Consider the following 18,308-nt stretch of genomic DNA (forward strand, 5'->3'; position numbering starts at 1 on the left):
TCAAAATCAAAATATTGATTACGATTGGGGAGTCGAACTTAGTTTCGAAAATATTCTGCTATTCTTAAGATTAATAAAATAACAAAACAGTAAGGCTAACAATTTAATGTTTCAGGACTAAATGGTGAATATAAATCATTATATTACTTAAAAAATTCAAAAAATGTGTTTTAATAGCAACCTTTAAGTGCTAGAAGCGGTTAAAAGGAATTACATACCTAATATTAAATAGTAGAACAATATTAATAAATGCGCCTCATTTGGAATAACAAATTATGTTAGGCAGCGTTTAGATATCTTTAAGTCGTAAAAAATCAATTAAGATAAGTCTACGTATAATATAGAACATTTTTTAATAATAACATGCAAATCGTTACTGAAATGACTATAATGGTAAGGAATTTCTGACTGAAATGCGAAACGTAGATCTTCATATTCGTATTCATAGCCGTCAATTTACAAAAAATATTTTCGTGCATTGCCGCTTCTGAGCGCATCAGAAATCGGCAGTGCATGATGGCTTATGAGAATTTATCACAGGACATTACAGACTAAACAGACACATGCATCTTTTTGGAATGGATTAGAACTTGCTCTGTAATCTCTGTGATGCTGGTAAGAAATCCTTATACTAGTTTCTAAAAATTCCTTATAGGTGGGGACGACTTAAGCACAAAGCTTTTGAAGCCACCTTTCTCCTTCGGAAGTAACCTTCATTCCTTGAACGAAATAGAGTTCTTTTTCATAATGCGAAAGGTCGTTTTACCGTTTTTTAATTTGGAGCCAAATAGATGGTTTATGGCTTCATCGCTGAGCATATCATATCGAAAATCCGGCCTATACGTCCTAAGTCCTTGAGTAATCTGGTTAATTCAGTAGATGCAGTATGTCGTGTCATGGGCAACTCTAATTTCCCATAGCTTTTCTTGCATTTACTATATTCTTAATCACGGCGACTTTTTGTAGATTGAGTGTTCTAGTTAATTAAAGAAAAATGTCCGGAAATGAGGCAGAGAGAAGCAGATTGCTTAAACGGATTGCAGAGAAAACCGCCAAACTAGAATCTCGCAAAGATCTCAATATAAAGGTTCCTCGACTGCAGCTACCTTCTGATTATACTTACCAAGATAGATCGATATTTTCTTTACCGCCCGAAATACTGAAACCAATAATGGCTTCAGCACATCCAAAATATCGCAAGAAATTAGCTGCAGAAAGGAAAAAAAGTAGCTATTAGTGAATGTTCGCATTTCCCCTGAATTAGTCATTGATTTTCATTTAAGCGACCGAACTCAAAAGGCAATTACAGTCTTATACGACACTGAGAAAGCAAAGAGAAGAATTTCGAAAACGTTTGATTACTTTGATTACTAATGTAAGTGACGACTTGATGGATGTAGATGATATTCCTTCTGCTCAAGAAAAGGAAATGCTGAGATACTATTATTACCTTAAACATGGAGTGGATACTGTCCATGTGGCTCCACTAGATGAAAAAGTCTTGAATCGCGTGGGTATTATGAGATCTGCAACTAACGCCTGTTTGGTTTCTTTTGAAATTTATTGGTTATACTTTGGTTTAATTACTCAGGTTTTGTCGTTAGTCCCAAGACGTTTGACTCGTTGGGAAGAGACCTTAAAGAAAACCATTGACGATGTAAGGGATGATTTTATGATGGCAAATAAGAAGGCCATTATAGATTTTGTCCTCCAAGATTTTGCTTTCATAGTTGGACTACAAGATGTGTCGCCATTTAAATCGGAAAGAAAGAAGATAGGAAATAGTTTCAGACCAGTATTCGACTATGCCAAACTTAAAATGGTGCACAATTTGCATATTATTAATCCATGCCTCTCTGTTTTATTGGACATTTGGTACACTCGTTTCAGGTGAGTTTTGTTGTTCAAAATATCTGGAGGTTCCAGACATTCTGCCTTTAGACGACTTCGTCTCATCAACACGAATGAACTGATGGGTCATAACGGAGCATTTGATTTGCAAGAATTCAAATATATTTGCAAGAAAAACATCGATAATTGCAGAAACGTTTTGACTAATCAATATTACTATGCGGTGACCGACGTGTTTCTTCAAGGAGCAAAGAAAAATAGATTGCCAGATCCTGCAAAACGAAAACGCATGAAATCGTTCTACAATTCTGTCGCCACAATCATGACGAATCAGCTACAGACCTTATGTCTCAAATCATTGCATGATTATGTCCATTACATCACTGATATAAAGGTAAGCTATTTCTCATAAATCGTTTTCGCACCTGTCCTCCTTTTTTTGAATCTACTTTAACGTTCTTCGTTTCCGAATCAGGAAGCAATTCTTACCATTTACCTTAGATTTTTGCCTTAACACCAGTTTTACCCATCCACATACCTCACATCATCATTTTCCTTGCAACTTGTTGTCGTACCTTTACTTCCACTATCGTCTTTCTCCTTCATCTATTGCCTTGCTCACGCCTGTTATCGTACTTTGCGCCCTAATGATAGATGATCAAAAGCAGTACCATTTTTTAGTATTCCAACAAAGGATTTCTGATTAAATTAGTCGAACGAGTGAACATTTTAGCATTTGATCCGCCCTTTAAGAGTTTCAAAGATGCCCTCATTCACGAAATTGATGCCATAGTGGACGCTGTGTTGGATATTCCCCGATTGGAAAGTAAGCTCTATTTGGACTGGGTCGAAGTCGTGGAATACTTGAAAGTGGGTAGAATGCGCATATCCTGAATTCGTACTTAATTAGAGAAAAATTCCAGCCTATTATCCCTGATGAGACTATAACGAACTATAAACGACAAATAAGAGATTTGCTAGAAAATCAAAGAATAGGTCCCGAGTTGAGAGTGCAAGATTTCGACGACTATATGCCGCTTATCAATGGCGAGGCTGCGGAGGAGGTGAATAAGTTCTTGGACAAGGAGCACAAGTTGGAGGAATACGCCGAGCAGATAACAAAGTATAAGAAGATAATGGATAGCGTTCCTTTGGCCACGGAACATGTGATAACTATGGAAATGTATAACATGAACAGAAGCGAACTCATCAAGGCGTTGGGAATGCAAGCTGAAATATTTCGGGAGAAATTGATTCAAAAATGCATCAAGAACTATCAGCAACTTTGCAAACAGTAAGAGAGAGGTCTTTAAATTATTGCAGAATTTAGTTTAATCAATTCCCTTAATAAGTATGGTAAGTCAGCGTCTCTTCTCGAATGGTATTCAAAGGCAAGGGTCCAATAAAAAGTTCGTTATTCGTGGAAAAGAGTGGCGGCTAAGGTAGTAGCTTTAATGCGTCATATGCCATCAATTTCTAGCCAGTCTTGCGTCGCACTCTGCGGTCAAGTTCCTAGCTCCTAAAATTTATAAACAAATCAGATTAAGATTACATGTGTCGGAAGGCAAAGATTAAGATTATAATTCCAAAAATTAGATTAATAGTATCTTCGAAATGAAAGACAAACGTTACGGGGCCGTCCCAGAAAATTCCAATAGAAGGAAGGTGATTGACCTGTTGTTAAAAATTCGGGACAAATTGGTGACTGCTAATTAAATATCCTTAGGAAAGTAACCCTAAAGTTTAAGAGTTCTGTTGCAAGTAAAAGAATATTGTTCTTCGGAACAGTAATTTTGGCCATGCTAGCACCACCATGACAGAGTACTCCGGCTAATAATAATAATTACGCAAAACACCGAAGAACTTGAAACCCACTCCTCTGTCTTGTTAAAGAAATGTTTTGTTAGAAAAACAGAATATATTTATGAAAATGTTCTTTTCTGCATCTGTTTTTCTAATAAGAGTATTTTTCACCAACTGGGCTACCTAGAAAATTAAGAACCAACAAATTTAAGATTTCTTTGACAAAATTTATTGCATCAAAGAAAGTAATAAAAGATGTTATACATTGATTAATAGTTCCAATATTATATTGATATGCCTGTGCATTAAAATAATCAAGCGGTTGATAGTCTCTTGTGGAATATTAGAGAGCAAAAATTGAACGAAGCGAATCACAGGCATAATGTAATAAGCAAAACAACGGAGATAACAATCAGTGTGAGTAACAGACCTTTAACTCCCAATTTAGGTAAAGAAGTATATCTACACTTCCAAGCTAAATTAAGAGGTTAATGGCATTAAATGAAATAGCGATTGTTGCTCAGTAGAGTTGTTCATAGCAGTTCAGAATTCAATACACTCAGCTCTTAAATGTTATTATTTACCAAACAAAGAAGTTAGATTGAAAGTAGGGAAAAAGTTACTAAAATATTGATAGAACAAACAATAGCATGCAATTTGTCTTTAATAAGATTTATTGGTTTTAAAGATTAGGAGAACAGTATCAAGCTATTGCAGACAAAGCATTGAGCGTACCGGTAAATACGGCTGAGCTAATGGATCTAATGAAATATGTTACTGAAATTGAAACCGTAACTTTATGTGAAATGGAGGATAGATTGAGAGAAGTAATGGATTACATCCTCTTCTTATCGGATCACTCTATATTCACTCCAGTAGAGATGAAGCAAAACAACATCACCTTTCACTGGTATGTATTCACAGGATTTTTGTAATAATAATAAAAATGTAGGAACTGCGTTCAAAAATTCAAAATTCCTTCCCTACATCGGTCTGGTAGTTTCAGTGGTATATATAGAGGTGATTTCAATTTAAGGTATTTGCACATGCCGAAAGTCCTAGAAGAACATCGACAAATGGTTGACAGTAAAATAGAAGAATTTCAAGCTCAGCTCACGGCTAAGATTGAGAAGTTTAAAGACGATTTAGAGGTATACGCTAAGATGGTTGATGAAATGCAGAATAATGGCAATGTGGATGATTTACCTAGATATCACAAGAAGACAACAAAGCTAGATGAAAGGTATATTGATTAAAAAAAACAAACAAACAGCAATCCTTCATTAATCCGTGATCCATAAGGATTTACTTAATTGCAATCATTAAATTAAAATGTTAATAAAAACACCAATTCGTTCCAGATTAGCTCACGCAATGGAACAAATAAATCAGTTCAACAAGGAGGAAGTCGCTTTCGGGCTTGAATTGTCGCAATATCCCCTTCGCAAGCAGATTCACGAGAATCTCGCGCCTTACAAGAAACTATACGACAATGCAACTGATTTCATTAACAAATACGATTTGTGGATGAAGTCCAAAGTCGGCTCGTATGATCCTGAAGAAATCGAAGCTGATGTCGGAACTTATTATCAAAACATCCACAACTTGGAGAAATTTTTTACGGAAAAACCGGCGACATTCAGCTTGGCTTCTACGGTAATTTAAGTTATTTTACAGCTTCGAATTTGAATCTAATTAGGACGAAATGAGTGAGATATCAACGACAAATTTATTTAATTTAGGTTAGAGAACGAATAGAAGAATTTAAAGAAAACATGCCTATTATACAGACTTTAGGCAATCCCGGCATGAAAGAACGCCACTGGGAAAAAGTATCGGAAATTGTCGGATTTCCTATTAAAGGTAAAGTATTTTAGAAGACTCTAAAAAATATCCTCTTTTGGTCTAAGTAAGTAATGTTATGACATCCCTGCGGATAGACGACTGTACGCACTTCGAGCTTGATTTAATACTTCAGTTTTAATTTGCTTTCTTAATTCAATCGTGCAGATATACGGGTTGTCCCAAGATAGTTTGGAACAAATATTTCACAACTCCGTAGGAATTTTAAAAAAGGTTTTGTTAAAAATATATAAGGTTGAATTGGGGCTACGAATTGAAGTGATAACAAAATATACAGGGTGGTGCACAAAGCTACGAGGAAAGGAATTTGCATTTTTTTAATGGTTCACCCTGCATATTTTTTCATATTTGAGTTCCTAGTTGATATCTAATCACTTTTAATATAGTATATGATATATTTAAAATCAAGAGAATGTGAAATATTAACAATGAAAAAATTTTTTAAAGGAGACCTTTTCATCCTCTATGGGATAAGATTAGATACTTTATAGATAAGGAAAGCCCGACTTTAGTTCGATAGATTTCTTCCTGTGGGGTTATCTGAAACGAATTATTTATCAAACCCATCGAATTACTTTAGAAGACATGCAAGATCAAATTCGAAAGGTTTGCCGTACAGTCGCGCCCGATATGATACTAAAAACTTGTACTAGGGAACTACTTCGACAGTTTAAAACATGTTTAGAATCTCATGGAGGACAATTTGAACATTTTCTTTAAATACCACTTTCTCAATGTAAAAGCCTGAAATATATATTTTTTCTAATTAGGCCTTATTTATTGTAAGTGTGAAAATGGATTTTTAAATACTCAACTGAAATGCACTTCACAATATCTTGATTTTAAGTATAGCATATGCTATGTCAAATATGCCTAGTTTTGACTAAGAACTTAAGTATACAAAAATACACAAGATGTAGAATTTAAAAAAATGCGAGTTTTTTTGTCATAAATTTATACGTGATCCTGTATATTTTAACTATTACTTCAATTTGTAGGCCCAAAACAACTCTACATGTTTTTATTAAAATCTATTTTTTTAAATCCTACAGGGTTGGAAGATATTTGCTGTAGGAACTCTATCATGAGACATTCTGTATATGAGACGTGTTCCCACGTTTCCCTTTGTCGATTAACACAAAGCTTTACAAACTAAAATCATTCATCGAACGACCTCTGTGTAGAACGAATCCGGGAATCACTACCTCGTTGGTTGGAGTAAATAATGTTTTCACGTGTTTCTTAACCGTCGACTGCAAAGTCCAGACCCAGCTCTTTCAGTAATTTCCTGTCTCCTCCACTTAAATATTGCCTGTTAAGTCGCGTTTATAATTTCTGTTCAACCCATATTTATTTAGTCGCAAATGACTTAACGTTGGAGAAGATCATCGACTACGGACTGAACGACTACATAGAGAAATTCGAAGCAATATCAGAAGCAGCCACTAAAGAGAACAATCTGGAGAAGAACTTGAGCAAAATGATGGGAGAGTGGGCAGACTTGGAGTTCACAATTCTCGCTTACCGGGACACAGGCACGTACATCCTATCGGCCATGGATGATATTCAAGTTCAACTAGACGATCATATCGTCAAAACTCAGACCATGAAGAACTCCCCGTATATAAAGCCATTCCAGAAAGAGATTTTGTGAGATTTATGACGTTTGAAATAGTAAACACTTTTAATTTTCACCTTTAGGAGTTGGGAAAGCAAATTGCAACTGTTACAAGAAATCTTGGATGAGTGGCTCAAGGTTCAATCAACTTGGATATATTTGGAGCCGATTTTCTCTTCTCCAGATATTCAACAGCAAATGCCGGAAGAAGGCAGAAGATTTAGCGCTGTGGACAAGATATGGAGGGATTTGATGAAGACCGTTTATGGTGATCCGAAAGTTCTAGCGGTGGTCGAAATCGATAAAATGGCAGAACGTTTGAAGAAGTGCAACAGTCTACTGGAGATGATTCAGCGAGGTCTCAACGACTATTTGGAGAAAAAACGCTTGTATTTCCCCAGGTTTTTCTTCCTGTCCAATGACGAGCTGCTGGAAATTTTGTCCGAAACGAAGGATCCAACAAGGTAAGCGCATGTCTTCAATGTAAGATGTTGCATTTATTGACTCTTCAGTTTCCTAGAAGTAATTTTTATTAATTTAGTTTTAGTTCACCCTCAGTTAGTTTCTCTTACTGATTTATCGCTTCTCTAAGATAATTCGAATTCATTTTTCGCTTTGCAGGGTACAACCGCATCTCAAGAAATGCTTCGAGGGCATTGCCAAACTTACATTTACAGAGGATTTAGATGTTACGGATATGAAGTCTAGTGAGGGTGAAATCGTGCCCCTTCCAAACATCATTCAGACGACTCTAGCTAGAGGGCAAGTGGAGAAATGGTTGGTGGAGTTGGAGACTGATATGCAGAAAGCGGTGCATCTCATGGTCCAGAAATCTATCGAGGATTATCCGAAATGGCCTCGCGAGAGTTGGGTAAGTGGCATAGAGGATTTTCACACATTGTATAACCTCAATAGACACAGTAATATCAAACACTCGTCTCATAAGGAGCCTCGCTAATCCTAGACTGATTCTTGTATGTGTCCTAAACAACTGTGTTTACCAAGAAATTTAAAATCAGTGGTGTAATTAGAGTCTGTGTTTTTTACGCAATCTATTATGATACAAGTACTTTTGGATTGCAATTAGTAAGAGTAGTACTTGAGTTTTTGTATGGTTTGCTTACTTTGAGAAATGGCTGCATAGTCTCAATCTGAGGGGTAATCGCATTCTTATACTTTCTCCCTTACTAAGACGTTCCTTCAAGAACTGTCTGACGAGGGCGCCAGTGAGCAATTACATTTGATTTTGACATGCGCTCTTCTTGCATGTGTTTTGCTAGTTGCTTAGTTCTATATTGTGGTATTTAATGTAACATACACATAAGTAAGGATTCATATTTTTGTGAGAATTTTATAGTTTCGAATATAGTTTTTAATATTTCAGGTGTTCAAGTGGCCTGGTCAATGCATACAATCTGTAGGTTCGACCTTTTGGACGACTGAAGTAACTCAGGCAATAGAAACCGGAGATCCAGAAATGAAAGCTTACCTGACAAAGTGCAACACTCAAATAATGAATATTGTCGATCTAGTTAGAGGAAAACTTAATACTCAACATAGGATAACTTTGAGTTAGAAACTTTCTCAAAGTGTTTGGATGCTTTATGTTGAACCAAAAATAAATTATTGCAGGTGCTTTGGTCATAATAGATGTGTATCAACGAGATGTCTTGGAAAAAATGGTGGATCTCCAAGTTAAGTCAGTTAATGACTTTAATTGGCTGGGTCAATTGAGATATTACTGGGAGGTAGGTTGTAGAAGGGAGTTAGGTGTTCATAGTTTCTCATCTTTTTGATTAGAGGAACCAAATGGTGACTGCAATGATGAACTTTACGTTAAAATATGGTTATGAATATCTCGGAAATAGCGGGAGACTGGTTGTGACTCCGCTCACAGATAGATGCTACAGGACTTTATTTGGGGCATTGCATTTACACTTAGGTAAGAATGTTTTATTTCGGGATAAGTATTTTCATTCCAATCTTGGTAATATTTTGCGTTATTTTCAAATTCAAAAGTTACGAAGTTTTTAAACTAACAACCTCAAACCAGTTTACAAAAATTTGGCATCAACATGAATAGCGTCTTATGTTATTTCCTTAGGTGGAGCACCAGAAGGTCCGGCAGGTACTGGAAAAACCGAAACCATCAAGGATTTAGCTAAAGCTGTGGCTAAACAATGTGTCGTCTTTAATTGTTCAGATGGTCTGGATTATATTGCGTTGGGAAAGTTCTTTAAGGTATACTTTAACGAATAAAAAAAAATCACTGTCCAGTTTGTGAACATCTGATGAGTTTTATTTGCGAAAAACGGAAAATATTCTATTCCAGGGACTGGCTTCCTGTGGTGCTTGGTCGTGTTTCGATGATTTTAATAGGATTGATCTGGAAGTGTTATCCGTAGTGGCGCAACAAATTCTTACTATTCAACGAGGGATTAACACGGGACAAGAAAAGTTGTACTTTGAAGGCACAGAACTGAAACTGGACGCAACATGCGCAGTTTTCATTACGATGAATCCCGGTATGATAAAGTATAAATGACGAATTGTGTATTTTTTATCCAGTTTTCCACAACCTGAGCAAAATCCCATCATTCAGTGATGGACTGTTGGATTGGATTTTCTTGTAGCTTTAATGTAAATGTAGTACAAAGTGTGATATGAAAACGTTCAAACGTTGTTATGAATATGATGAGTTAATGGACAGTAGGTTATTTTTCATTCCCGTTACGTTTCTACCAATAACCATTAATTTTTACAATAATGCTTGCAGACAATTTTGTGTTCGATCTCGATGAAAATATTGCGAAAATTCCAAATAGTTTTTGTATTATTAAATTTTACGAAAATAAAAGTCGATTTTCTAATAATAATTTACAGGATACCCTGGTCGTTCGGAATTGCCGGAGAATTTGAAACCTCTATTCCGATCTGTGGCCATGATGGTCCCGGATTACGCTCTTATCTCGGAAATCGAGCTGTATGCATCTGGATTTCTGATTGCTAAGTCTCTGGCAGTAAAAATAGTCACCACATACAGATTATGTTCTGAGCAGCTTTCCTCGCAGTGTCACTACGATTACGGTAGGAAATTCTTATTAATCACTTATTTCCTTTTTTTTCGTATGGGGAAACGTTTCTAGGTATGAGAGCAGTGAAATCAGTTATTCGAGCGTCTGCAGTACTAAAACTACGCCATCCGCACGAAAAAGAAGATGTTTTGGTGTTGAAGTCCATTAAGGACGTCAACGTGGCCAAGTTTGTACATCAGGATCTGGCTCTGTTTCAGGTACAACAAGATGGTCGACGAGTCTGCTTTGAAAAATATCCGATGAAGCCTTAAAATGGAAAAGTTGCAAAATATCTCCGGTCTAGAACTGGATTCTTTTCGGTATAGAAATTCTATTTATTTCCCGGAAAGTTCCTATATACAAATGAATCCAAAACTCCGCGTGTTTGTCATCAAAAGTAACTAAAATATCTTTGGAACAGCGTGACCAGATTATTTTTAATACTGGCAGCCAATAACCTAGAAGAACTGGACGTAGCATTCTTCTTCATCGTCCGTCATCATTTTTGCCAAATGGGACACTAATCCATGGTGGCGAAATCGGGAGGAAGTGATATCGTCATGAAGTAATAAGGCGGAGTTTCACAAACTGCGTTAAGCTGGCGGCTTGTGCCCCGTCTAGGTCGTCTGGGCAATTTTGCTAGCGATGTAAAGTCGGTAAACTTCAAAGGGAATGCTGAGGCTTTCGGGAATTTTGTCAGTTACCTTTAAATCTCAAAGGAGCAAGGATATTTTTGTAAGTCGTCACTTCCTTTGACTCTCTCGAATGCGGAAAAATGGCTTATGGTTATCTCCAAGGAGATAGTGTTAATTAATTTATAGTATTAAAACTCGCTCATTACTCAGCCTACACTCACGCACTCACCAGGTTGTTCGTAGTATTGTGGAGAAGTACAATTTTCCGCGTTCAAATACCTTCGGAAAATTAAGCTTTCGTGTGCGGCAATGGGAAAAATAAGGAACTTTTAAAATAAAGATGTTGGAATTTTTGGTTTCTATTCCATTTATATTCTAAACGGTTTCAAGAACGTTACTTTTGACTCTTTCAACCAATAACGTAGAAGTGGGCGCATGAAACAATTGCGGTCGTTCCATTAAAATTGGTCCCATTTCTTAAACGGACAGCCGCCATATTTTTGTGTCCCTGCACTCTCATTATGTTGAGAGAGATGTGTCATGCAAAGCCGGCGAATATATGTAGATAAAATATAAGAGGTCATAGGAAGATCATTTTTTTCCGATTTCGCCGTCATAGATTTAATTATTCAATTGACACAGGAGGGTTAAAAAACTGCGAAAAACGATGTACATCCAGTCTTTCTAGATCATTGTTTCTCACCGATTTTTCTAAAATCATCACAGACTCGGAAGGTCTTCATGTGAGATAACTAACGAAGTTTCACTGTATCGACATTGTAAATATCCCACGAAGTCGGAAGTTTAGTATTCTGTTCGTTGAAGCAAAAAAGGAAATTAAACGTGAACTTAAAAGTGAAATTTATATTCACTCGAGATTTATAGAAACTCATTACATTTAAGAGCATAATCTCTGATTTGTTCCCCGGAGTGGGGCTACCTGAACCTGGTTATGTGGTACTAAACAAAGCTGTCGAGGATGCCTCTAAGACAATGAATATACAGTGTGTGCCAGTTTTTCTGGAGAAAGTCCAGCAATTATACGAGATGATTGTAGTCAGGCATGGCTTGATGATCGTCGGAATGCCATTTGCTGGTAAGACGACTTGTTATCGAGTTTTGGCTGACGCATTGGGGCTTATCGAGGAGAGGGTAAGATTGTAGTTAATTGTCATATGATTCACAATTTTTTTTTATAAATGTTTTTTACACATTCAAGGCGGGTTGTTCATTTTTTTATTTATTTTGTTTGGAGCTGACGCTTTGCGCAGAAGTATGACACATAAGTAGTGCTTGTATCGAGGGAGGCGAATTGAGGGAAGGGGGGAAGTGCAGTTTTACACCATTTTCAGTGAAAACTCTCTGAGAATGGCATTCGCCCATGTAGTAGATAAACGAACTTTTTTATTTTGTCTTTATGGAACCCCATGTATAATATGACATTTTTGAGTTTTTGAGAATTTCCGAACATATTTCATCTGACATACCCGTGTCCAAATTCAACAGTTTTCGAAAAAAGTAACAATTTAAACTACTATAATCTAATCTACTGAATGTTTGAACTGTGCCCCATTGATTTCCTGATAGTGAGCAAACCGCAAGGTAATTTCTTAAGAATGTTTCTTCTCATTTGCGGAGTTATTTGTTGAGCTCCTTGAGTAATTTTATTTTTCAACTTTCCTATATGGTTCGGCTTATTTAAACACGCCCTGTGTTTCAGATAACCACATAAAAAAAGTCCGTAGTAACGAGGTCAGGCGATCTGGCAGGCCACTCTAATTGCCACATTACGCAAATATTTTAATAACTGTTGAATTTGTACATGAATGTCTTACGTGAAATATGTTTAGAATTTCTCAAAAAACTCAAAAAAAATTTTTCACAAATTTTTGCCGGATATTATAAATATATATGCTTGATCACAAGTCAGGTGCTTTGGACCTTTTCAGGGTGAAATGGCCGAACACCGTGCTGTCTACACAGTCATTAATCCAAAATCTATAACCATGGGCCAGCTTTATGGACAATTCGACGCAGTTTCGCACGAATGGTCAGATGGAATACTGGCCATTAGTTTTAGACAATTCGTCATGTCAACCAGTGCAGACAGGTCACATGATCGACTCCTTTTTTGAGCGCAACCTTTAATTATATTTCTCCTCTATGTAGGAAATGGTTAATTTTTGATGGACCTGTTGATGCAGTTTGGATTGAAAACATGAACACAGTCTTAGACGACAACAAAAAATTATGTCTCATGTCCGGGGAAATTATTCATTTATCAAATTCTATTAATCTAATATTTGAGCCCATGGACTTGAATGTTGCTTCTCCCGCCACCGTAATTTAATCTAAAACACCCATGTGCTTACATAACAATATCTTTGGTTCAGGTGTCAAGATGTGGTTTGATTTACATGGAACCAAAATCGTTAGGATGGAAGCCGTTGCTGTCTTCATGGTTGAATACGCTGCCACCATTTATTAACAACGATTTCTACAAAACCATGATTTTCAACTTGTTCCTTCGATTTTGCCAACCGTTACTTTGGCTTATACGCAAGGGCGGCGTGCGGGTAATAAAAAACTTATTTGAAATAAATTATATATGACAAATATGAAGAGAAAATTTAAAGCATTACAATCTGAACTTTGCAGAGACAATGAAATAAAACTTTGCTTACTTTAGGCTTCTAATAAAGGTTTCGTTTTGGGACTAGATTTCTGAGTCTAGGGAGTAAAATGTTACTAGGGTATGACGTCAAAATTATGCATTTTTGACAATTTAGTGAGCCGTCCGACAGGTCATTTTCATATTTTTTAAGCGTTGCAGGAAACCTATATTACTTTTTCAATATCACTTTCAAATTCTCAGCGAAAACCCCAAATATTATCGAATTCGGACCACCCCTGTACTCGTTTACTCGTACATTTGCAGGAAATCGTAACGACTTCAGACCATAATCTGGTTCGCGCCACTACGAACCTTTTCGATTGCTTCATGAACGACTTCTATGATGAGAAATATCGAGAGCAAGTGTCCGATATGGACGTCCGAGCCCAGATCGAAGGGTCGTTCTTCTTTGCCTGTATATGGTCGATCGGGGGCACGCTAGATAACAATAGCAGGCACAAATTCAATATTTTGTTTAGAGCTCTGCTGGAGAGGGAATTTCCGTCTAAGGTTCTCCAAGATTTGGAAATACCTTTTGAAATCAACAAACCGGACAAACCTTATATTTTTACGTTACCTGTTGGAGAAACTGTATTCGATTACCGATTTATCAAAGAGGTAAGGTATTTTGAACTTATTTTGTTCGTTTATAATCATTTAATTTTCCATCAACATATCTTCATAAAAGTGCTGGCTTTCTACTTTTGTTATATTCCTCTTGCTTCGCGCACTCCCCTGAAGTTGCAATGGCAGCAATTTTTTTTTATCTATAAGTGAGGGAATTCTGAATACAGATCCATGCGGATTCTCTCAACGTTGCGCTCCGATCTGTCCAGATCTGAGACCGAGTGAACTTTCACAGTTAAATACCGTCTAGTGATCAAAACCGTATCTAGGATATTCTGTTTCGCGTTCAATCGTGATATGTGTACTTCGAAATAAAAGTAGAATGTCCGCACCTTAAAAAAAAAAAGTTTCTTCAACGACTGATTTGTTACAGGGGAAAGGAAAATGGAAGCTTTGGTCTGATGAACTGATGAACGCACCTCCCATCCCTCGAGATATTCCTGTCAACCAGATCATAGTAACTACCGTTGAAACGATTCGCTCAACTGCCATCATGCAACTATTGATCCAGCACCAGAAACCGATGATAATTGTAGGACCGACTGGGACAGGAAAGTCCGTTTATGTTACGGTAAATAATAACCTGAGAATGTTTAAATTGAGTTTAAGGAGGAAACAATTCTTGGTTTAATACTATATGTATTATTATCTGAGACGTTTACGTTCGAAGATACAGGAGTAAGACTCCCGGAGGAATAATGGTCATAAAAAGCCAGTATAATACTATAGTTCGTCCATGATCGTTGTCCATTAACAGCGACAAAACTCCAGTAAGTTTAACCGCGGATGTTGGGATCCATACTTAATGAGCGAACGAGCTGCCATTGAAACACGCGTTATTTAAATGGCCAGCGGGAATAAAGACTTTATATCCCGCAGATCCCTCATTACTCCCTCTGCCGCTATATGACCCCTATTTAATTTCAGTTGACAAGCTGAATATTTGGTCATTAGCAAGAGGTCGTGGACAAAATTAGATTTCTCTTCCTCGGACAAATAATTAATGTTTAGTCTCTCGGACAACTCATTAATATTTAGTATTTGCCTGAGTAATAACACAATAAATGTCTGAAAATTCGAATTTAAATTTAATCATGAGGTGATTTTAATTATTTAAGGACTTCTTGCTGAAAAAGAACGACACCAAAACGTACATTCCACTGTTTATCAACTTTTCGGCCCAAACAACGGCCAATCAGACCCAGAGCATGATTATGTCCAAGCTGGATAAAAGGAGAAAAGGTATTACTTATTGTTCGTATAAATTTATCAGTTTGAGCTGAATGAGGCAAAATATCCGTCCATAATCTTTTTATGCCTGGTTGTTAAATGACAACTACAACAAGTAATACAAATTGGTGATTTCTTAGATTTCTGCTTGAACTCTGACTGATAACTAATTTTTTTCGAAAATAAATCTTTTAAGGCGTTTATGGACCTCCCGTTACCAAGAGGTGCGTTATCTTTGTGGACGACATAAATATGCCGTTGAAAGAAGAATATGGCGCCCAACCCCCCTTAGAGCTGCTTCGGCAGTGGTTCGACCACGACATGTGGTACGACTTGAAGGAAATAGTACCAATGAAACTCATTGATATTCAGGTAAGACAGTTTCAATAAGATGGATCCATCACTTTTAATTGTAAAAGAATAATTAATATGGATCAAATTTAGTTCATGTGCTCCATGTGCCCGCCAGCTGGTGGAGGAAATACCATTACTCCTCGTTTGAGGAGACACTTCAATCATCTATGTATAGACGAATTCCCTGAGGGCACGTTAATAAGTATTTTCAGTCGAATTATGTTGTGGCACCTGGATACCAGGTTAGCAATACTTGTATAGGCTAAATTGATTGGCCACATTCGGTAAAAGTAGCAGTTGCTCGATGGTTTGGGGAATTGTTTGAAATTCCTAAAGAAAATGACGTGAGTTCGCGTTTGGATGCATTATTTGAAGGGTGTAACTGTTCGTACTGCCGAATGAGCCTATTAGATTATATATTGCACATAGAGGACCAAAAGCCCCGCATAAAAACGCAAGGAAAAACAATAAGCTGTAATGAACGTTAATGTTTTAGGGGATTTTCAAAGGACTTTGATCCTTGCATTGAAGAAATTGTCCTGGCCACGCTCGCCATATATAAAATGGCGCGAGCAAATCTTCTACCCACACCAGCTAAATCCCACTATCTTTTCAATTTGAGAGATTTTTCCAGAGTAATTCAGGTATGTCTTACAGTTATCTTATAAATGTTTTTACATAACCCCTGCTCTCTCTCTCTCTCCCTCTCTCTCTCCCCCCTCTCTCTCCCTCTCTCACTCTCCCTCTCTCTCTCCCTCTCTCTCTCCCTCTCTCTCTCCCTCTCTCTCTCCCTCTCTCTCTCCCTCTCTCCCTCTCTCCCTCTAACATTCTCCCGCAAATTTTCTCTCTCACTCTCTCTTACACTCCAGGTCTCATACTCCCTCTCTCAGTCTCTTTCTCACCCCCCCCCCTCTCACTCTATTTCTCCCTACACTCCTCCCTTACTCTCTTTCTCAGTTCCCCCCTCTCTCTTACACACGCTCATGCACACAAATTATCTCTTAGTGCGTAATTTGTCTCATCATCGATCAACAAACTGGTCATCAAAAGAGTCGAAACGGTCCATTTTCTTGGCAGTTTTTGAGATACTGTAACTCGACAACGCTTCAACTGATTTCAATGAAGCGAAGTGATTTTAATGGCTCATTACTTGTCGAATTGCAGAGCGAACTTAATTTTAAAAGAAACATTGTTTTATACGACCAATGAACAGAGCGAGGAAAATGCAAGTTTTTAAAACTTTAACACGTTGCACTTTATTCCTACAATAATTATTGCATAACTTTTCTTGAAAATGGCGATTAGAGGCCCTGGTGGATTTCTAAGGAAATTTACGATTTAGGGAGTGTTACTGTCCGTTCCGGAAGCAATGGAAGACCTCATTGCCATGAAACGATTATGGGTCCATGAAGTATTAAGAGTATATTACGATCGATTAGTAGACGACGTAGATCGTACTTGGATAATTGAAGCTATTAGGGAGGTTTGTAGGGACAAATTGGACGAAGATCTTAATGAAATGTTTAAACGCTTGGCCTCCCCTGAAAGTTCACAAGTACGTTACTCCTGCATGATAAGAAATTTCTCTACAGTTTTATAGCAATTTTTTTCATCGTTAATCATTACATGTTTGCACATGTAGAATTCACTAAAAATAACTTATTTAAGATCGGTGAAACGGAGTTGAGAAAGTTGATTTATTGTGATTTTGCGAATCCTAAAGCGGACCAGCGACATTACATTGAGGTTCTGGATCTAGAACACTTGAAATCCATCACCGAAGGTTACTTGAATGAGTTTAACAATATGTCCAAGAAACCGATGAACCTTGTATTATTTAGGTGAGTATTATCCAAACCTGTTTGAAATTGGTTTGAAAATGGACTAGAATTTTAGTTTTTTTTAGTTTGATCTTTTTTTAAACTTGTCCATAATACAGGGCGTCCAAGAAACAGGGGGTCAACGCTCAATCACTTATTCTCTGGTCAAAAATATGGATTCATGATGACATACTTACACACGAAATGATCTCTTTCTAGCGATACAGCCTTTCAAAGCCTCACTTTTTCTTCAAGTTTAGCAGATAGGTACAAAAGGCTATATGGATTGAAACGAAATTTGATGTATAATCTTTATGCTTCTCGGAGCACATTCGATGAAGGTTATTATTCTAAAACCATCAGGATTGGTGGTCAATTACTAGAAGGTTGAATAGTATACACATCAGAAGTTTTTTATTCGCTTATGAAGACGGTTGCTTTTTTGAATGGGAATTCCCGATCCATTATGCGACTGTTTTTTATCTCTTACCGAACTTTGATTTGGAGTCTTAATTTGACGAAAAAAATATATAAGTTTTTATTTCGATTTTTGAAAAACAAGCTATGATGAATTTGATGCCATTGTTGTATAATTGACAAGAACTCCGTCGCCAGCTCATCTCATTGTTGACAATGTTGATCAACGCATAGTCTTCAGAAGGAAATAAAAGCATAAATTTCAATAAACAATTAATTAAATTGTTCAACATGACCCTCCGTTCTTAAATACAGAGATTCGCGGGTCGAAGGAAAATAAAT

General features: G+C 36.9%; 1 protein-coding gene across 1 annotated transcript in view; it reads left to right on the top strand.

Moving 5' to 3' along the window:
• The window catches only part of Dhc36C (Dynein heavy chain at 36C), a 33,757-nt gene that overhangs the window by 963 nt on the left and 14,486 nt on the right, over nt 1-18,308 (top strand). The window contains exons 2-33 of the mRNA XM_066281933.1: nt 967-1,226; nt 1,284-1,510; nt 1,592-1,890; nt 1,942-2,245; nt 2,533-2,721; nt 2,775-3,145; nt 4,343-4,564; nt 4,691-4,897; nt 5,016-5,310; nt 5,397-5,517; nt 6,876-7,167; nt 7,219-7,599; nt 7,757-8,006; nt 8,520-8,706; nt 8,768-8,883; nt 8,936-9,077; nt 9,240-9,376; nt 9,468-9,660; nt 10,019-10,222; nt 10,282-10,427; nt 11,748-11,996; nt 12,794-12,954; nt 13,014-13,185; nt 13,238-13,420; nt 13,783-14,136; nt 14,519-14,716; nt 15,264-15,387; nt 15,572-15,747; nt 15,820-15,971; nt 16,226-16,373; nt 17,072-17,284; nt 17,398-17,570. Of these exons, the coding sequence (XP_066138030.1) occupies nt 995-1,226; nt 1,284-1,510; nt 1,592-1,890; nt 1,942-2,245; nt 2,533-2,721; nt 2,775-3,145; nt 4,343-4,564; nt 4,691-4,897; nt 5,016-5,310; nt 5,397-5,517; nt 6,876-7,167; nt 7,219-7,599; nt 7,757-8,006; nt 8,520-8,706; nt 8,768-8,883; nt 8,936-9,077; nt 9,240-9,376; nt 9,468-9,660; nt 10,019-10,222; nt 10,282-10,427; nt 11,748-11,996; nt 12,794-12,954; nt 13,014-13,185; nt 13,238-13,420; nt 13,783-14,136; nt 14,519-14,716; nt 15,264-15,387; nt 15,572-15,747; nt 15,820-15,971; nt 16,226-16,373; nt 17,072-17,284; nt 17,398-17,570 (6,818 nt within the window). The 5' untranslated portion in view covers nt 967-994. The remainder of the gene's footprint in view (nt 1-966; nt 1,227-1,283; nt 1,511-1,591; nt 1,891-1,941; nt 2,246-2,532; nt 2,722-2,774; nt 3,146-4,342; nt 4,565-4,690; nt 4,898-5,015; nt 5,311-5,396; nt 5,518-6,875; nt 7,168-7,218; nt 7,600-7,756; nt 8,007-8,519; nt 8,707-8,767; nt 8,884-8,935; nt 9,078-9,239; nt 9,377-9,467; nt 9,661-10,018; nt 10,223-10,281; nt 10,428-11,747; nt 11,997-12,793; nt 12,955-13,013; nt 13,186-13,237; nt 13,421-13,782; nt 14,137-14,518; nt 14,717-15,263; nt 15,388-15,571; nt 15,748-15,819; nt 15,972-16,225; nt 16,374-17,071; nt 17,285-17,397; nt 17,571-18,308) is intronic.

Source organism: Euwallacea fornicatus, chromosome 5 (assembly GCF_040115645.1).
Source record: "Euwallacea fornicatus isolate EFF26 chromosome 5, ASM4011564v1, whole genome shotgun sequence".
NCBI lineage: Eukaryota > Metazoa > Arthropoda > Insecta > Coleoptera > Curculionidae > Euwallacea > Euwallacea fornicatus.